Below are 18794 nucleotides of genomic sequence, written 5' to 3' on the forward strand. Positions count from 1 at the left end.
CGCCCATTTTACAGAGGGGGAACAGAGAGGTGAAGCAACTGGGCCAAGGTCAGACATAAGCAGTCAGGTTTCTGGAGACAAAATCCACTTTCTCATCAACTAGGCCATCCTTCCTGTCCAGTCACTCCAGCCCTGGTCATGTTTAGGGAACAAAGGGTTTGAGCTACAACCAGGTCTGAACATGGCGATTGATATTTTATTATTTTTTTGTGATGGGACCTAAAAACTGCTGAGAAAGATTGGGGTTCCACAGCATTGTACAGACAAATAATCCCCACTCTGGGTGTCGGGATGTAATGGATAGACAAAACCGGCAAACTGTTGTAAGATGAGGTAAGACTTAACCACAGCAGCAGAAGTCTTAGGCTGCCACTTGCCTTATCAATGCCAGTGAAGTACAGGCATGACAGCAGAGATAAGTTTTGAGGAAGAATTTCAGAGGATAAGGTACTGGCTCTATGAATTTTGATGAAGAGTGCAGCAAGAACTGGACTCTTTAGGGTGGGCTGCAAAAGGGGTGGAAGATGTTCTTGTCAGTGCTAGAATTAGATATTGGGACAGCAAGGTTTTCCTAGCTCTGCCACATACATCTTGTACAATCATGGTCAAATCACTCAATCTCTTCAGTCTAGATGAGGGATTCCCAACCTATGGGTCAAGACCCAAACATGAGTCACCATTGTATTTTCTAAGGGTTGCTGACTGGGCAGCTCCAAGTGAAACGTGGCTCTTTAAGGAGCCATTTGCAGCTCCTGCCGCTGCCACCACTCACTCCTCCATCTCCCATTCCACACCCTGCTGTGCTGAAATGGAACTCAGTTTAATTGGTTTAACAGCCTGCAGGAGGGATCTGGCCTTTAAACCTATTAAATTGAGTACCATTTCCATGCACCAGGGGAGGAAAGTGCCCGCACAGCCGGTGGGGGAAGGGAGTAGGAGGGCTGGAGGTAGCCACATGGAGGAGGCGGCGGTGGGCTGGCGAAGGAGCAGCAGGGGACAGCAGCAGCACTTGTGTAAGGTAGGTGGGGGGCATTTTTGCTCTGTGAGGGGTTTAAGCCGGGTGGGGGGGAAGGTGAATTGAGATTTATAAAAAAAAAATTCCCGGGGAGAACCTCCACTGCCCCAGTTTTGAATTGCCTTGAGTCACAAAGTCTTAGTGAATTGTCAAAATGGGTTGCCCCCTTGAAAGATTTGGGAACCGCTGGTCTAGATTCGTCCCTGCTGTAACTCTGTTGATTCCAACATTTTGCTGGCTTGAACTGTGTTAACCACCTCACCCCCTGAGTGTCGATCATCCAGAGTTTGGCTTTGCTAGCCTACTATAGATACTATCTGGGGTCGGCAGTCCGTCCTTGTACTCCTCAGTAGTGCAAGGAGTAAGGGATGTCTATGGGACGGTGACCTCCCTCTGTGTGGATGGCCAGGTAAGTCAATTGCAGATAAGTTGATTCTAGCTATGCACTTGTCATAGATAGAACTGCGTATCTGCAGTAGACTTAGCTCCCTAGTGTAGACCAAGCCCATGTTTGGCAATTGCTCCACTGTAACTGGGTCCCTATAACAGTAAGATTTGCAGTGTAGACAGGATCAAAATCTGTATCAATAGTGATCAGGGAAACTGTGCTAGTAGCCATGGGCCGTAACCATGTTTTAATGCTGTTGTAACTAACAACTGTGATCCCACAGACCTTGTTTACACTAGTCTTTTGCCCTGCAAATTTCCTTTTGCTAAAGCTGGCACAGTGGTGCTGCCCATGGTAGAAGCTTGAATCTAGGAAAGCTCACAAAGACATGGTGGTAAACACTAGTAGCTGCCAGTGCTTTGCCTGCTCTAGGGCTCTTCCAACGAGTGAAGTTGTAGATAATTTAGGAGAAAATGGCTGATGTTAGACATACCCAAACTGAATAAGGGATGAAATGCAGAAGGATCTCCTCTCATGGTTTTAGGAAAGCTGTGTACACATCCTGTGGGGAACTTTGTTGGTAAGTTAGGGTTTGATGCTCCTGCAAAGGGTACTTTGCACACCTGGTTTTGTTTCTGCTCTTTTCTGACCAGACCCTAAACCCCATGCTCTCTTCTCACACATAAATGAGGAAAAGTACCCAGCAGGCAACAGGTTTTTTTCTGCCCCCACAGCTGATACACTTCTCATGTGGCCCCACCCATCCAATCTCCTGGTGCTACATGAATTATTAATGTCATAGGCAGGGTTCCCTCTTAATTTTTTTTCCATTCCCTGGGCAGAATAAATTTTGTTATGTGTATCAAGGCATGTGCAGATGCGCACGAGTCAAAACACATAGTGCCTGCTTCAGCATTCTGCTTATCAGCTTGGTGGCACCTGAATCTCTTGTGGGTAGCCACCCAAGCCCTCAGCTTCCAGGGAACACAGGTCGTCAGCCTAGGGGGCAGTGTCAGAAATGTACTTCTAAAGCAGGGACGGGCAGATAGGCTTTTTAATCAGGCCTGCCGCAGGCACCTAGGGCTGAAGAGGGGTGGAGCTTCACGTGCTGCCCACACCCCCTCAGGAAATTCTCTCAGTTCCTATTGGCTGGAAACCGGACAATGGGAGCTCAGGAATTGGGCTGCATTGTCCCATCCCCAGCAAAATATCTAACTTCCTATTGTCCAGACACACAAAACTGACCATTGAGAACTTGGAGATTTGGCTTACGGTAAGGACAGTGCATCACAATTTCTCAGCTTCCATTGGCCAGTTTCTGGCCAATAGGAGCTGAGTGATTTTGCTGGGGGTGGGAGCAGGAAGCCTTCCCCCCCCCGCACAGAGCACCACATGGAACAACCTCTGGGCTGGGGCTGCTGGCAGGCAGGGAAGCTCACCTGCGAGTGCTGCTGGCCAAGAGCTGCTTAGTAGGCACCTTCTGGCCAGAGCCTGCTTCTAGCACTTCACCCCACCTCCCTCCCAGACCCTGCACCCCCTCTTTACACTCCTCCCCCGGGCCAGAATCCTCTCCAGCACCCATGCCCCCTCCTGGACCCTGCACCCCCATCCACTGCCCTAGATCAAAGCCCCTCCTTCATCCAAATTCTCTCTCAGACTCCCCACTGTCTCTTGCATCCCGGTCCCTTACCCTGTGCTCCCTTCTGCACCCAACCTCCATCCCCAATCCTGCAGCCCCTCTACAGAAAAGTGAGGTCCTTGACCACTTACAAAAGCTTGGACTATCTCTCCCCCTGCCCCATTAAAAATTATTGTCCGCGCCGGTTTTAAAGGTTACTCAGAAAGAAAGTTTTGGAAACTAAGACTGTCAGAGCAGGAGAAGAAAGCTGGGCCTGCAAGTCTGAAGCAACAGCAGCCAATTGAAAGCATGTTATCTGCCTGCAGATAAATGAAGGGGAGAGCTAAAGAGGACAGGAGCCAACTATTTTCATTAGTCCACAGGGAGAGAATTTTTACTTAAAAGAGCTGCTGCGCCTAGAAGTCTTTGCTTAACTACTGAAGTGGAACAATCTCATAGGGAGGCTCGGGGGTCGATATTCTGGATAGATCTCACGCCCATATAACAGGGTACAATAGTTTGGCAACTGTGATAGATACATCATTCTTGCAATGCAGCTGTATGTAGTCGGACCCATCAAAAGGTCCTGTCACCCTCACTGACTATAAATGTCCAGTGAGTCCCTAAGCTTTGCCAACCCCCACACAGTAACCACAAGCAGAGATTGTTAGCAGAGCAGTGCCACCTGGAAACTGTACAGCCTGAATCACCTGATTTCAGATTTTGCTACAGACTTGGTACTCCACCAGAGTCACTCAAAGGTTTGAAAAAGGGGCCCATTTTCAAGTAAACAGGGTCTGTTGGCTCCAGAGCTGTCACTGCAGCACTGAATTTGTTCATTGTGTCCCCTGCTCATCTACTTGTCATACCTTTGAGAGATCTTTCTTTTGTGCATGCGTACGTTGCTTAGTGCAGGGGTCGGCAACCCCTGGCACGTGTGCCACTCCTGTTACATAACCCATTTTAGAGCTGAGCCCTGCTCCTCCTCCCCCCTCCAGTATGGGAGGGGGCCAGGGCTCCTGCTGGAGTCACCACTTTTGTGTGATTGTGGGGAAGAAAAAACATTTTAGAGCCCAGCAAGAAATGGCCCTTTATACTTTTAAGCTAATCCTTGATAGAACAGGGCGGCTGTTCTGCCAATTGTAAGTAGGACTAGTAGTGACTTTAAAAAGTATCACCAGCGCTTGGACCATACATAGCGATCAAAAGGTCAAATTCTGACATTCTGCCTTGGAAAGGTGGCTGACCCCTGGCTTAGTGCAATGGGGCTCTGATCACTATTTGAGGCCTTAGGTTGCTATCATGATGAATATAATAACTTATTCTTTTTTCCTATAAATTACTACTTGATTTTGACTTCCAGTGAGACAGGCATGGTTTGTTGCATGCTGACCACCCTCAACATCCATTCGCTTCATGAGATCGGTAGAAGTTGAGGGTGCTGAAAATCCTTTGGGAGGTGAATTACTGCAGAAGACCAGTCCCTCTAAAGAAGGATTTTAATTACTGGCTCCAAATATGGGGACCTTCTTTCTTGGCTGCCATACTGGGGATTGAACCAGAGCCTCCAGAGCAAAAAGCATGAGCTGCTATAGAACCAGGGCTTGTTAGCAATCCCTAGAACAGACCCCTGGTCTTTGTGGCTCAGGCACAGAGGGAGACCTATGACACACACAGCCCAATGGGTGATGCATTCTATGCCAGCCTCTTTCAACAAGACAATCTCTGAGCAGAGGCCCTTTGTGAGGATGTAAGAGATCTTACTGCTACTGCTGGGAAACCTCAAGGGACTACATCAATCCTAACCTCACTGCTCACTTTCTTTCCTTCCTTCCAGCCAAAGCTTTTGGCCAAGGAGCTGCTCGATCTGGTGGCGTCTCATTTCAACCTGAAGGAGAAAGAATATTTTGGAATTGCCTTCACAGATGAAACGTAAGTGCCACAGTAGAAATGTGAGAAGCATCTCTTAGGTCATGAGAAGGTTAAACATCACCTCCCCACACCACACACAAAAGGCAGCAGAGGGCTTACTTTCCACTTAAGCCCTTTTGAGGCCTAGGAGGCTAGAGACTTACATGGGACTTAAGAGATACATAAGCCTCATACTTCAAAGGGGTGAGGGGCGGATGTCATTTATTGTGACTCATCATCTGTGACTCACAGAGACATTAATAATCCTGTCCTTGTCAAATGTTAAATAAGTTCTTGTCATTTGGCATTGGCAAAAGGTCATCTTAACAGTCTTGGACTCAAAATCCAGTTGCTTCTTCATAATCGTTATCAGTACAACGGAACTGTATAATTAACAGGTTACCAGGATTATGCAGTCAGGCAGTTTCAACAGTCATGATAAATGATTTGAGAGAGAGAGAGAGCGAAGAATCCTTTGAAATCTCACAGTCCCAGTCATTTTAGATCCACATCAGTGTTTCTTTAAAAAGAAAGGGGAAGTGTGTGGAGGGGGGAAAAGAAGGGATGCAAATGTTATTATTAAATAGAGATGTTTTCATGAATGCTTAAAATAGAAAATTACAGTGAAAATGGCTCTGGGGATTTGAACTTCCCTAAGCTAGGATGAAACTTAACAGCCTTGTGAAGTGAGAGAATCAGAAAATAAAGTTGAGGATCACAGTGTTGCTCATTTGTGGTGCTTTCCTTCAAGCCCAAGCTCCTAGCCTGACAGGAGACCAGAACCTTTGGCTTTCATTTAAAAAAAAAAGACATTTCTAGCCCTTATGTTTTTAGAGAAAAGCTTGAAAATGTGAGCTGTAGCAGCTTAAAAGCAAGAAGACAAACAAATATTCAACAGTGTGTGGGTAGGCAGCTAATGTGCTGTGTCCTCTCTTAAGCATGCTGATTATTACTGTCTTAGGCTACATCTACACAGCAGCCTTATTTTGAAACAAACTATTCCAGAAGAGCTATTCTGGAATAGCTTATTTCAAAATAATACTGCTACATACAAAAAAGCATTTCAAAACAGTACTTAGATATTTCAAAACACATCATCTAAACACATGAAGCCTATTTCGAAATAGAGCCATTGGATACATTATGGCTTATTTCAAAATAGGTGCGATTTCTCCAGTACTGAGGTTTACCCCTTTCAAAATCACACACACACTATTTTGAATTTATTTTGAAATAGCGGTTGCATTGTGTAGATGTTAGGAAACTTATTTTGAAAGAACAGCTGTTATCTCAAAATAAATTTGCTGTGTGCTTCTTCTCTGTTTTTGTAGCCACCTGTTGGTTCTTGTCTTACATTGTCAGGTCCCCACGACAGGATCTGTCTTCTTGGTCTGTTTGTACATCACCTAGCACAGTGGAACTCTAGTCTGTGATTAGATCCCCTAAGTTGTACCACCATGCAAGTAATAAAAAGAACCCCATATGTATTATTTTTAAAATGTCATTGTTTTTAAGCCAGTCTCGCCATTTTTGAATATTTGGGGTTGGGAATGCTGCTCTCACTAACAAATGTAACTGGCCAATGCAATATCACTTTCCTGGATGAAGGGCAAGCAGAATGGATGGTGCATGAAAAGAGGTGGGGTCCTTTGGAAAGATAATAATGCACAAGGTTCAGGGAGCTAAATTAAGGGAATGTATAGTACACTATATGTCTGCCACTGTTATCCTGTACCCTGGTCTACGTGGCTTATGGTACCTCCATAGAATACAGGTCTGTAGTCTGCAAAGAAGAAGTGATCCAGATTCACATGTATAACTTCAGGCATATGAGTGTAGCCATGGGATACTCATGCTGAAAGTGACACATACCCTGGGTTGGAGCCTGTATAAGGATCATCTGTGTGGACCCAGGGTCCTGCCCTGCGGAGGCATTGATTTCACAGCTGGAAATCTTCACAGCCTTGGCCAGGTCGACAGGGTTTGTGCTTCAAAGAAGAGAAGCAGGGAAAGAACCTCCCCTGTTCTGTAGCAACAGCAGAACCTCCTTCCTTTACTGTTTGCTCTGTGCCTTGTTTTGAGGGGAGATGGATCTCTTCACCCAAGTTGCTAAGCCACTTTGTGTGCATCGCCCCGGGGGAAACAGAGACAGAGATGACAGCTGTTCTCAGCATAAAAGTAGTGGCACTATTAAAAAGGGAAAACACACAGCGAGATGGATGGGGAGATTGAAAATGTACCATCAGCCTCATAGGTACTGACTGGAGAAAGTGGGGTCACAGTCCATGTCAGTGTGATGGGCAGGATTCCCCTGGGAGCATGGGCCGATATTAAAGAGGAGGTGGTGTTGGCAACTCGATGTGCAGGCAGACATGTCAGAGTCACCTGGGAAAACAGGGCTTAAAAAAAACCCAGCCAGAGTAAAGATCGAGGTTATAAAAATGGGAAGGGACAGAGACTAGCAAAGGTTGTCAAGTAAAGTGCTCAGAACTTTTGTAGAGCTTCTGCCATGGAAACAATGGTGTCTGGATGATCACTGCTGTGTGTTGTCTAGACTAGTATTTCAAGCTGGGATGCTAGATCCTGCTTGCCAACTCAGTGGTACCAACACCTTCTAAAAAGCTAGTCAAGATAAAGCATGGGGGCTAACCGAGTTCAAGTGAGCTAAAACAGTCTAGCGAAACACCCTTAAATCGCAGCCTCACCAAAGCTTCAGCTGCAGATGCTACTGCCCCTTAACCATTCAGCAAGGCTTCTTGCCTACTGAGGAAGGAGTACTTTTCTTTTTAATTAGTGCATGCATTGTTTTCCCTTCAATGTTAACAGACTTTTACCCATCAGTCACACAGCTAGTTAAATGTAATAATTATTTTATTTGGCCAACCATGCCCAAAAAGGTAGTTGTGTTATTAAAACACTGGCTGGGACTTGGGAGATTAGAGTGTAAGTCCTTGCTTTTGATATAGACTTCTCTTACGATTATGAGCAAGTCACTTAGTTTCCCTGTGCTTCAGTTCCTCCAGCTGTGAAATAGGGATCACTTCCTCTATTCTTTGTTTGTTTAGATTGTAATCTGTTTGGGGAAGGAGCTGTCTGCCTTTACATGTTTGTGCAGCACCTAGCACAATTGGGCCACGGGTAGCTACTGTAATACCTTTAAGGAAACATTTAATTCTGATCATTTCTGTAATAGTAATTCCAGGATCTATACCTAGTTTTCCTCCCTGTCCCTGCTTATATAATGTATCTGACTCCAAAAATTCACTTCCTTGAATGGTGTTCATGCTTATGCTGGCTGAGGCAGACTAGGTTCCAGCTCATAAATATATTCTGAGGTTGGTTTAGCTGCAGTATTAGAAAGGAGAGACAGTAATGACATATTACAGCAATTCTTTAGTTTAAGAGTAGAAACATCTGCGAGAGTAATTTATTTATAAATGATTTGGACTGGGAATATCATGACAACCTGAGAAGAAAATCAATGGGAACAACCTTTGCGTTAGTGACTTAATAGTTTCTTCTGATAATGTAGGGTCATTACTGCATTCAGTGTGCCTAAAATTGGATTGTCAGACTATCATGGGGAAAAGACATACGCCTTGTATTTTAATGATCATAGAAATGCTAATAGCATTAACCATTAGCTGAGGATCAGGGAGGTCAAAACAATATCATCTTTATAGCAGGTCAAACACATGGGGCCCAAAACGAACCCTGATATAAAGTCAGTGGAGTTACAGATTTAACGGATTGGATAGGAAGAACAGCCTTGTGCTTAAGATGTGTATATGGGAAAAAAATGGCATTTTTTGAACTCTTGAGACTGTGATTCTTCACTAACCCTCCTTCCTTTGCCATCAACATTTCCAAAATTCATTGAAGTAAAATGATGTTTGAAATAACCAAAATTCATCTTCTCTCCGGGAGTATTTGAACTTTAGAGCTGCATGCACATCTGCCAAGCTGCCAGTTCTGTATCGGAGTTGTTCACCACTGGCAAAACCTGAGATTATTCCCCACTGCATGGTGTGGTCCGTTTCCCGTTGCAAGGCCTGACCCAAGCCCACTGAAGTCACTGGGTTTTCAAGCAGGCCCCTAACCTCATACCAGAGCAGGTCCAGCTGAGTAATGACACCATCTTCAGATGCATTACACAGGATAACAGTCTGTCACAGAACCCTCAAGCAGCAGGCTGTAAACTAACGACTAACTGCCTGAATCAGTGGTTCTCAGCCTGTGGCCCATGGGCCATGTGCAGCCCAGGGAGCACGTGCCGCAGCCCAGCTGTGTGCTAAAAGAAAACCAGGGTTCAGGCTGCCTGATTCCAAGCATGCTGAGTTCCAGGCTCTGGCTGCGAGAGCCATAATGCACAAGGGGGTCCTTATGAGCCAGTATAGCAGTTTCTGTGTTAGGGGCTCTACTGTTGTGCTGAATCTGTGCCATGAATCCCAGGTAGTTTCCTTGGCCGTCTGTCCCCTTCCTGTGAGTTTTCCATCAAAGGTGAGGACATAGCCCTAACTCAGAGATATCATGGGCTTAATATTAATAGGGTTCCACGGATCTCCAAGTGCTGTATACACACTCATAAATGTAGATCCACTTGTTATAAAACTGGACACTAACCCATAAATCTTTATAACCAAATCCACCTTGAGGCCAGTTGTTCACTGGCACGCTGCTTTTCTTGGAGATCCCTTATGGTAGAAAATGGAAGCTATTCCGTGCAATAGCAATTGCCCAGCCAACATGCCAAAATCTATACTCAGTCCATAAAATAAATGTGCTCCATTTCTGTTTGCTAAATGCAATTACGTATTTGTTATTGACGCAGCAATTTATCTCCAGCATCTCTATTTTCTGTTAGATGAACAATTTAAGTCCAGTGCCTCCATAGACCACAACAAAAAATTATCAAGTTTTCGTTGAAAGGGTCAACTATATAATAATGTACAAGCCCCTCTGTGACAGGTTTGCAGTTTGCACCATTACTGGTGATTCTGCTGATGTGAATTCTTAAGTGAAAAAATCAATGCATCTAGCAAAGACAAAATCTATAATGTGCCTCTTATTAAATTGCGTGGGAGAAGTGTCTCCATTCTGGAGTGTATCAAGGGGTTTCCTGTGCAAGCTGCCTAGTGGGTACATAAAAAGAACATGAAGACTACTAGATATTTGGGGCCATACTCTGATGCCTTTAATAATGTTGAATTGTGTCTTTCTCTGTGAGTATGACAAAGAGATGACTTGTGCAGTAAAACACTGGGTGGCATAATATTAAAATCTGGCCTGTATGTAGCAGATTCTGACAGCTGTTGGCAGGTGTTTTATAAATGTCAGTGGGGACACGTGTGTGCTTGAAAATGAAGAGGATTAGTGGTGATCTTCTGGAAGGAAGTCCTGGCTCAATATTTTAAGTGGCAACTGTGGATATCATATCCCTGTGAAGGGAGCCATCTCATTATCTTTCTGAGATACTGAAAAAATGAGCATGTAAGAATTGCTTTGTGGCTATTCTCCTGCGTCTGGAGAGAATTTTACATCTTCTTCTTTGCACCTCTTCGTTACTTACGCAATATAGGCAGCAACATACATAACCCACAGGCTACCAGGGCGTGGTTCACTGTCCCAAGCAGTGGCAGCTAGACAACTTACACAGAGAAAGAATGAGTCTCCTCTGCAGCCTTAGCTGAGAGTCAGGTAGCTTGTAGCTCAACCTGTAGAGGCTCCTGCGGCCAGTTCCAGAGGTCCCAGGCTGGAGTCTGCCTGTCAGCAGTTACGCATACAAACAGTATGAAATATATGTGTTCTTTTACACTGATTACCCAGATCCTTAGGCTAAATTGCAGCTAGAATGAAAAAGAAGTATCAGCGTAAGGGCTGTTCTCTGCCTTCAGTACTTTCTGCTGGGCTTGGGGATTGCTGCATGTGTAAGGTAAAATTGGATCATCCCCTTGAGTAAACCCTAAGCACTTATACAGGCAAGTCCTTCATCAGCATGTTGACTTCAATGGGCAATTGGCTCTTGGGGTGTAATGCCATCAGCTATTTCTGCATCCAGCAATGCAGGGGCAACAGGAGAGGCTGAGGACAGAACGGTGGTCTTAGGCTAGCTCTTCCTTGCTTTTGACAGCGATGTTTGTGTACATGGGTCCTAGTTTGTTGAATGCTTGTTTTTTAACAGTAGGTGAAGTGGTGATGGTTATGCTTGTCTAGTTTCAACTTCCTCCATTGTGAGACATCTTAAAGGGGCCTAGTTTTTCAGAAGGCCTTACCCTGAAATTCAGGCCTCTTTTAAGGGCTCTTGAGCTGGGCACACAAAATTCCTAGTAACTTTTGATCATCTTGTTCATAGTGTTTACACTGGATGGGGGGCACCCACTTGTGCTAATCAGGGGTGGTGTTTCAATCACTAATACATAGCATAAGCTTCCATTACCTGAAAACATTGTTTAAAAATTGAATAAACGGTGCGGGGGAGGACATAGGTTGAAATCACAGGCACAGAAAGCTTTGGGAACTTGCACAGGCTTTGCAGGTCAAAACAAACTATGTTGAAAGGGAAGATGAACCTCACAGTTTGGAGACTGTCCCTAAGTTTGAGAAAGAGAGAAACTTGGCACAACAAGGCTGTTAATTGCTTTAGTTCCTCATGGATTTTAACTACCTGTTTTTGGACTTTGAAGAGATGGCTCATTGACCCAAATGACCTCTATGGCTTCTCGTTCATTGCTGTAGTCTACAGCAGGGATCTTCTGTGTTTGATACCGAAGAAGGTTGGTGTGGTGGAATTCCATAGGTGTTTGTAAACCCCACTGGGTGCTGATCTGTGTCTTTTGGTGCCTGAATCCTTTTATAAATCTGGCCCTCTCTGTCTGACTTCCCCTTCTCTAAAATTGGAATCATATTGTGAAGAATTATTCGTACAAGGCACTGCATCTCTCTCTTCTTGTCTGTTAAAACAAGAAAGCAGTCCAGTAGCACTTTAAAATCTAACAAAATAATTTATTTGGTGATGAACTTTCGTGGGACAGACCCACTTCTTCAGATCATAGCCGTACCAGAACAGACAGTATGACTCATATGTCTCGCATGGCTGTGATCTGAAGAAGTGGGTGTGTCCCACGAAAGCTCATCGCCTAATAAATTATTTTGTTAGTCTTTAAAGTGCTACTGGACTGCTTTTTTGTTTTGATAGTGTATAGACTAGCACAGCTTTCTCTCTGTTACTTGTCTGTTAAACTGTAAGTTCTTCAAGGCAGGGCTGCTTTCCCACCATGAATGAAATCTTAGCCCCGCTGAAATCAATAGCAAACTTCCTGCAGTTGAAATCAGGGCTCACTGACTTAAAAGGAGCTAGGATTGCATCTTATGTGTTTGTGCAGTGCCTAACTCAGTGAGGCTTTGCTCTCATTTTGGTGGTACAGTAAGATAAATGATGCTATTGATATAACACAGTACGTGTTTGCAGCATTCCCCGCGTGTAGAATGTGACAAAGAGCAGTACTCTAGGCCAGAAAAGTTCATTACACAGAGACACAAGTGGATACATTAGAGGAGAAAACAACAGAGGCAGGTACCAGCCAGGCAAAAAACAAGCAGCATGTGGTGTTTGGAACTGAGATACTCTATGGAACGGCTGTGTTTTTCAGGAGCTCTTTGAAGGAGGAAAAAGAGAAGAGCTTGGCAGGCATTATTGAAAGGCTGTTGCAGGCGAATAGGGTGGCTAATAAAATGTGGGAGACTTGCTGTGGCTGGGTTTAGCCATGACTGAAATATTACTGGCATTGGACAAACCCCTCACAATAAGGATTTTTAACGGCAATCCTGACAGACTTTTAATTATGGAGCCGCGCCAGGAGCACTGAAACAACAGGCGAAGTTCTTATCTTTTTGGTCATTTGTGCTCCTGTTTTGTGCAACCAGCTTTCACCCTGACAGATTGAACTTTATGTGTTAAATATTTAGACTGAAATGTTGCCAAGATGATATCACTTCTTTCCTCAGACCATTTTATGTGGGTTTCTGAAATGTCGGCCATATAGCCTAAGGCAGAGAGCAAGCATTGCAGATAGTGTGTGTTTTAACACCTCGACCCTCATTAAGGTGAGAGCAAGCTGCCTCTTGTTGCTGATGTAACTAAGTACCTCTTTTCTTCTCTTGTCAGGGGACATTTAAATTGGCTTCAGCTAGACCGTCGAGTGCTGGAACATGACTTCCCCAAAAAGTCAGGACCAGTTGTTTTGTACTTCTGTGTCAGGTAAGTAAGTGTCTGATTGCCAGCAAGCCTTCCAGCACACAATTAAAATGACACGTTTCCTAGGGGTTGAAGTGGGCCTTTCTGTTCTTGTTTTGCTTTTCATAAGGCTCCACAAAGATGCATGTAAAAATAATAATAGTTCACTTAGGTGCTTTTTGATCAGGGCAAATAGTCTCAGGAGGTTGCCAAGTTAGTTTGTACCTTCACAAAAAAAACTCATCCTGTAGCACCTTAAAGACTAACAACTTTACTTGTTAGGTAATGAGCTTTTGTTGGTAAGACCCACATCATCAGGTCTGAAGCAGAAATAAAAATCCTGGAGTGGTGGTGGGGGGTGGTAGGTAGTAGAAGGAGAAGAATGAGAAGAAGAAAGGGGATGGAGAGAATCAGGACCAGTGGAAGAAGTAAATTAAGTTAAGTGGGATGGGGGCCATTCCTGTGAATATCAAAAGTGGGGGAATTACCCTTGTAATGCATAAGAGCATTGAGATCGCAGTTAAGCCCCAGGTTAAAAGTGTCAAATTTGCAAACGAATTCCAATTCAGATGTCTCCCTCGAGAGTCTTGTGGTAAAATTCTTTAATAAGGGAGTGGCAAGTTTAAGATCCATTATTGAATGTCCAAGGAGGTTAAAATGTTCCCCTACAGGTTTATGTATATTCCAGTTCCTGATGTCTGATTTAAGTCCATTCATCCTTCAGCGCAGAGACTGTCCAGTTTATCCAATGTATGTGGCAGAGGTGCATTGCTGGCACATGATGGCATATATCACATTAGTGGATGTTCAGGTGTATGAGCCCTGATAGTGTGGCTGATGTGGCTAGGTCCGATGATGGTGTCTCTAGTATAGATCTGTGGAAAGAGCTGGTAACGGTGTTCGATGCAGGGATAGGTTCCTGGGTTAGTGTTTCTGTGGTTTGGTGAGCAAAACCAAGCCTTATATATCAGCTTCATTGACCTGACCAAAGCATTCGACTCAGTCAGTCTTAGCACCCTCTCTCAGAGATTGTCTACCCCCAAAAAATTCATTAGCATTTTGAGGCTGCTTCACGACAACATGACCGCCACACTGTTGAGCAACAGTTGATCCCACAGCAACCCCTTTGAGGTTGATCAGAGTGTCATTCTTGTTTTGTTTACAACAGTGTCCTTTGAGGGATGCTGCTGTAGTCAGTGGAATTGCACAGAGGGAAATCCAGTATGAGAGACAATCACGCCCTGTGTATTTTGTGTGCTAAAGGCAAGTCAGTCTACACAACGAAAGGAAGAGGAACTGTGTTACATCAACATACAGCCACAACAGGGATTATGTCAGTTTTACACATACACACTATGCTTTCTGTGTCAGAGGTGGGTGTCTTCACCAGGAGCCCTTGCACTGATTTAACTCCCAGCGTGGGGCATTGTGGGACAGCTTCTGAAAAAGAGAAGCTGTTGATGCACGCAGTGCAATGTCTACACTTACATTGGGTCGACCTAATTTCATTAACTTCAGACCACTTGCAGAGTTGGAGTTATTAACTTTGTGTAGCTGGCAAATTACCTCAGCAAGAGCTATATAGTAATGGAAACACTTAGTGAGTTATATCAGTGTAAGCTGCCGTATGTCAACCTAACTCTAGTTCAGACAAGGCCTAACATTCTCTCCAAGTTGTAACAGAGTGCAAATGAAAGGTGCTGGTTGGGTGCCCCTGCAGATTGAAGTCCTCTTATTAGCCATAGAACAGAACAACACAAACATTAGCTTCTCTGGCAGCAACTGAACAACCGGGCTCAGGATTAACCTAGAGTGACCAGTGCCTTCCCATTCAGATTGTTGACAGGAGCATCAATTAGTGCCAGTTGCCTTGGTGGGTTGTTTTGGTTTGTTTGTTTAATGTGGACATTTTTGTACTAAGAACTATATCTAGACCATCAGCTCGGCACACCTGAGTCACAACTTTTGGTTCCCATCTTACCTGGCTGCATGTGAATTAGCCACCGGGAGGAAGAATAGCTGTTTGCCCTTCACTAAGCTACGCATTTGCTCTAATGGCAATCACTTGGTCAGTAACCAGATTCAGCCCTGGCATTACTCCCCTGAAGACTTCCCACACAGATGTTCAATAGCTCCTCTGTGGTGATAAATTCTGGGCATATTGTGGCAACAGATGGTCCAATGAATGCATATAATATTCCAAATACCCCGCATCCCACCTACCAACAGATGGGGGTACTCAGCTGCTACAGTAACGAGATAGGTATAAGAACCTATACAGAATTAGGTAGCACATAAATTCCACCAACTTGAACAATTCTGCTGGTTCTGGGGATATTTCCTCTTCTGGGAGGATCCTGTGAGAATTGGTAGTTTTTCAAACCAGCACAATACAGAATTTTTCTGTCTTCAACAAGGATATTTTTCCACTTACTTTGAATGGCTCACTCATGTTTGTCACTAGTATGCGAAATGAGAATGCGCTCTGTTTGATGGACTTGCTATTTTAATACTGCATTAAATCCATCATCCCACTCAAAAGTAAAAACTCATTCCACAGTGCCCAAGAAAAATGTAACCCCTCCCTTTAATTTGTCTTGTCAGTGCACACATTGCCATTCATGAAGCTTTGATTATGGGGACAGAGGAGAGAAGGCAGACTTTATTCTCTACATTTGGTATATGATGTTGCAGGATCAGTGCTAGAACATTGCTAGGCCCTGTTAAAACTATGACTGCCTATGGTTCAAGAGAAGCTCTGATGTCTTTTATGTTTGTAGGTTACTTTACATGTGGCAGCTTTGGCTGTTTAGAACTAGAGATGAGCCCAGATGCATAAATCCCGACTCTGTGCAGAGCCATTTCTGTTTAGAACTAAATCAAACAGTTGGGACATTTCTATAAAGGTGCTCAACTTACATACACAAAGTTTATTCCTGTAGAAAATCTAATTAAAATACATAGCGATACCTGGTGATAATGGTCCAGCACTACGGCTATCAAGAGTATGAGTGTATGGGCATATTCAGAAGACATTGGGAATTTTACCACAGCAAACGCTGAAGAAAGAGGTCAGGATTTTGGACCCACTGTGTATTGGACCCATTGCTACAAACAAATAATAATAAATGCCACAGAATCACAATAGTATTAATTTTGCTATAAGAGCTAGTTCAAAAAACAGCTAGATAAACTTACGGAGGGTATGTCCATCAGTGGCTATTAACCAAGATGGTCAGGGATTGTGTCCCTGGATCAGCTAGTGATTGCTGTTCCTTTCATTCCCTCTGGGGCACCTGGCATTGGCCACTGTTGGAAGACAGGATACTGTGCTAGGTAGACCTTTGTTCTGATCCTTTGTGGCCATTCATTTATTCTCATGTTAAAAAAATACAAGTGTTACCATATCGATCTTGTGAAAAACCCTCATTTGATGTTGTAGGGCAGCATAGTGTAATCAAGAGATCATTTGATTGTAGATGAGGGAAAAAAGAAAACGTTCTTAGAGTTGTGGATCAGTACACCAAGTCAGTTTTAAATGATGGACCTCAGGTATTTCTGTGACCACTGGGAAAAGTCAGTGTTCAGTGGCTAAATGGGGTAGTGAAAAATACACACTGACCAGCGGGCTCCGCATGCTCCCTGTGGTAATAATGAGCACATTGAGCGATAACATGAAATGCAATGGACATCAGCAGGCTCAAGAGACAGTAATGGCTTTTACTTATCTTCAGGTTCCTATCTAGTTTCTTCCCATCTGTGCACTGGTGGCCTATGGCAAGGTGTAAAAGCTCTCCAGCAGGTAAAGTGTTACTGCATTCGTGTTTAGCCTATGGATGATCTGGGCTGATAGAAAGGGGTGGCTGCAACAAAGGAGTCAATAAGCAGAAGGGTTTGTCCTTTTGCCTGTCAGCTGGCTGAAGCTGGGAGTTCTCCAGGCATTGGTTATGCAGGACTTTGAGTTGATTTGGTCTGGTTTTGAGCCCTGAAGAAAGAGTTTTGTAGCTGGAGACTTTATTTTTCCTTCTCCATCTAATGAATGCACATTGGTTTATCTGGTCCTTTATTGCGAGTAGCTAAAGGAGATCCTTCCTTAGTTAAATGTCTAGGATCTGTGTTCTGTCCTCTCTAACAGTGATGAATTCCAGTTGGTCATGGGATGCGGTACAGAGACAGCCATGAAGTTTTCTCTAGGTGTCTGCAGCTTTGTTACTCTTTAATATGTTTGGCATGTCCACTAACATGTTAGTGATCTGTCTTTCTGGAATGTTGAATGTGCTTACAAATCTGTCTCTTGTATCATCACTGCTGTGTATTTACAATAGACATAGCCTGGGTTAACACAGGGACGCTAATCCAAGATCTCAACATGACTAATTCAGTGTACCGGGTATTCATTACAGAGAATTCTGTTCACCAGTATTTAAGGAGTATGTGTTCATTTTGCTAATATTCTACATGTGTCCTTCACCCAGAAGGTAAGACTACTAAAGACATAGATCTTCAGGCAAGAGGCAGAATAGTAATCTGCTGGAACAGGAAGCTAAGGCAGAACTCTTGCATTTCATGTAAAATCATCATTTTTATCCTTATAATGCCTGCAGCTCTTCTAATGGGTCAGGTGCCCAGCTGAGACACTTCACTGTCTAAATTGCTCCAAAAGCAGATTTCAAAAAGTTTTGGGGGTTGAGGAAAAATGACCATGCAGGCTGAGAGTTTGGAAAACAGCAACATCTTTGTCAAGGAAAATTTCCCCTCCTTTAATTAATCTGAACTGTCTGGAATAACAGAGCCCCTTCCCCACTACACAGCACAGCATTTCTCAGTCAGATCAGCCTTGTGTTCTTGCACTCTTGCCCTATTACATTACCAATAATCTGCTCTGACTGTGCGCCCACTGCCCCATTATAGAAGTCAGTGGGGCAGCGCAGAGGTTATTTGTGGTATTATTTGTTCCCAAGGGCTCAATTTTGTCCTCCGACCCACTTAAGTATCTGCCGATAGAGTCAGCGTGTCTTGATCTCACATTTTTATACAATGCTTCTCAGTAAGATTTCGAATGTGGGGTGTACTGGGTGGGTTGAACTGGTTGGTCAAATGCAATTTCCCCCTTGCTAGGACTTTACCATATTATCTTATCATAAGCTCTCATGAGCTACATCTATACTACATCTACCCTGGAAACTTCAAAATCCCCTTATTCCTATCAGCAGATAGGAATAAGGAGATTTCGAAGTTGGCGGGATCCTTTCGAAAAGGACCCGTCTGGACGAGCCACGCGGCAGCAAAACACGGCAATTTCTAAGAGCTGTGGCCGGCGGCATGCTAATGAGGCACTGAATATGCATTTCAGTGACTCATTAGTAGTCTTAGAAATGGCCATTTGCATGGCCATTTTGAAGATTTGTGCTAGTGTAGACATGGCCATGGTGTTGTACAAACAGGTAAAGCTCATTCCCTGCCCCACAGAGCTTACAATTCAAATAAGGCCAAGAAAACAAGGTGCAGGAGAAAGGTCCAGGCCAGAGAGTGTTCAGTAAGGACTGAAAAGAGAAAGAGGCAGGAGTCATTTGTGGGTTGCAGAGGTAGGATTTTAGGGTGGGATTTGAGAGCTGGAAGTTAACCAATG

At 44.0% G+C, this 18794-nt stretch overlaps 1 protein-coding gene across 3 annotated transcripts in view; it reads left to right on the plus strand.

The window, feature by feature from the left end:
• The window catches only part of FRMD4A (FERM domain containing 4A), a 301838-nt gene that overhangs the window by 159959 nt on the left and 123085 nt on the right, over positions 1–18794 (plus strand). For all 3 annotated transcript variants that reach the window (XM_075017733.1, XM_075017741.1, XM_075017751.1), the window contains exons 3-4: positions 4859–4953; positions 13097–13189. In XM_075017733.1, coding sequence (XP_074873834.1) covers positions 4859–4953; positions 13097–13189 — 188 coding nt within the window. The remainder of the gene's footprint in view (positions 1–4858; positions 4954–13096; positions 13190–18794) is intronic.

Source organism: Carettochelys insculpta, chromosome 1, assembly GCF_033958435.1.
Source record: "Carettochelys insculpta isolate YL-2023 chromosome 1, ASM3395843v1, whole genome shotgun sequence".
Taxonomy (NCBI): domain Eukaryota; kingdom Metazoa; phylum Chordata; order Testudines; family Carettochelyidae; genus Carettochelys; species Carettochelys insculpta.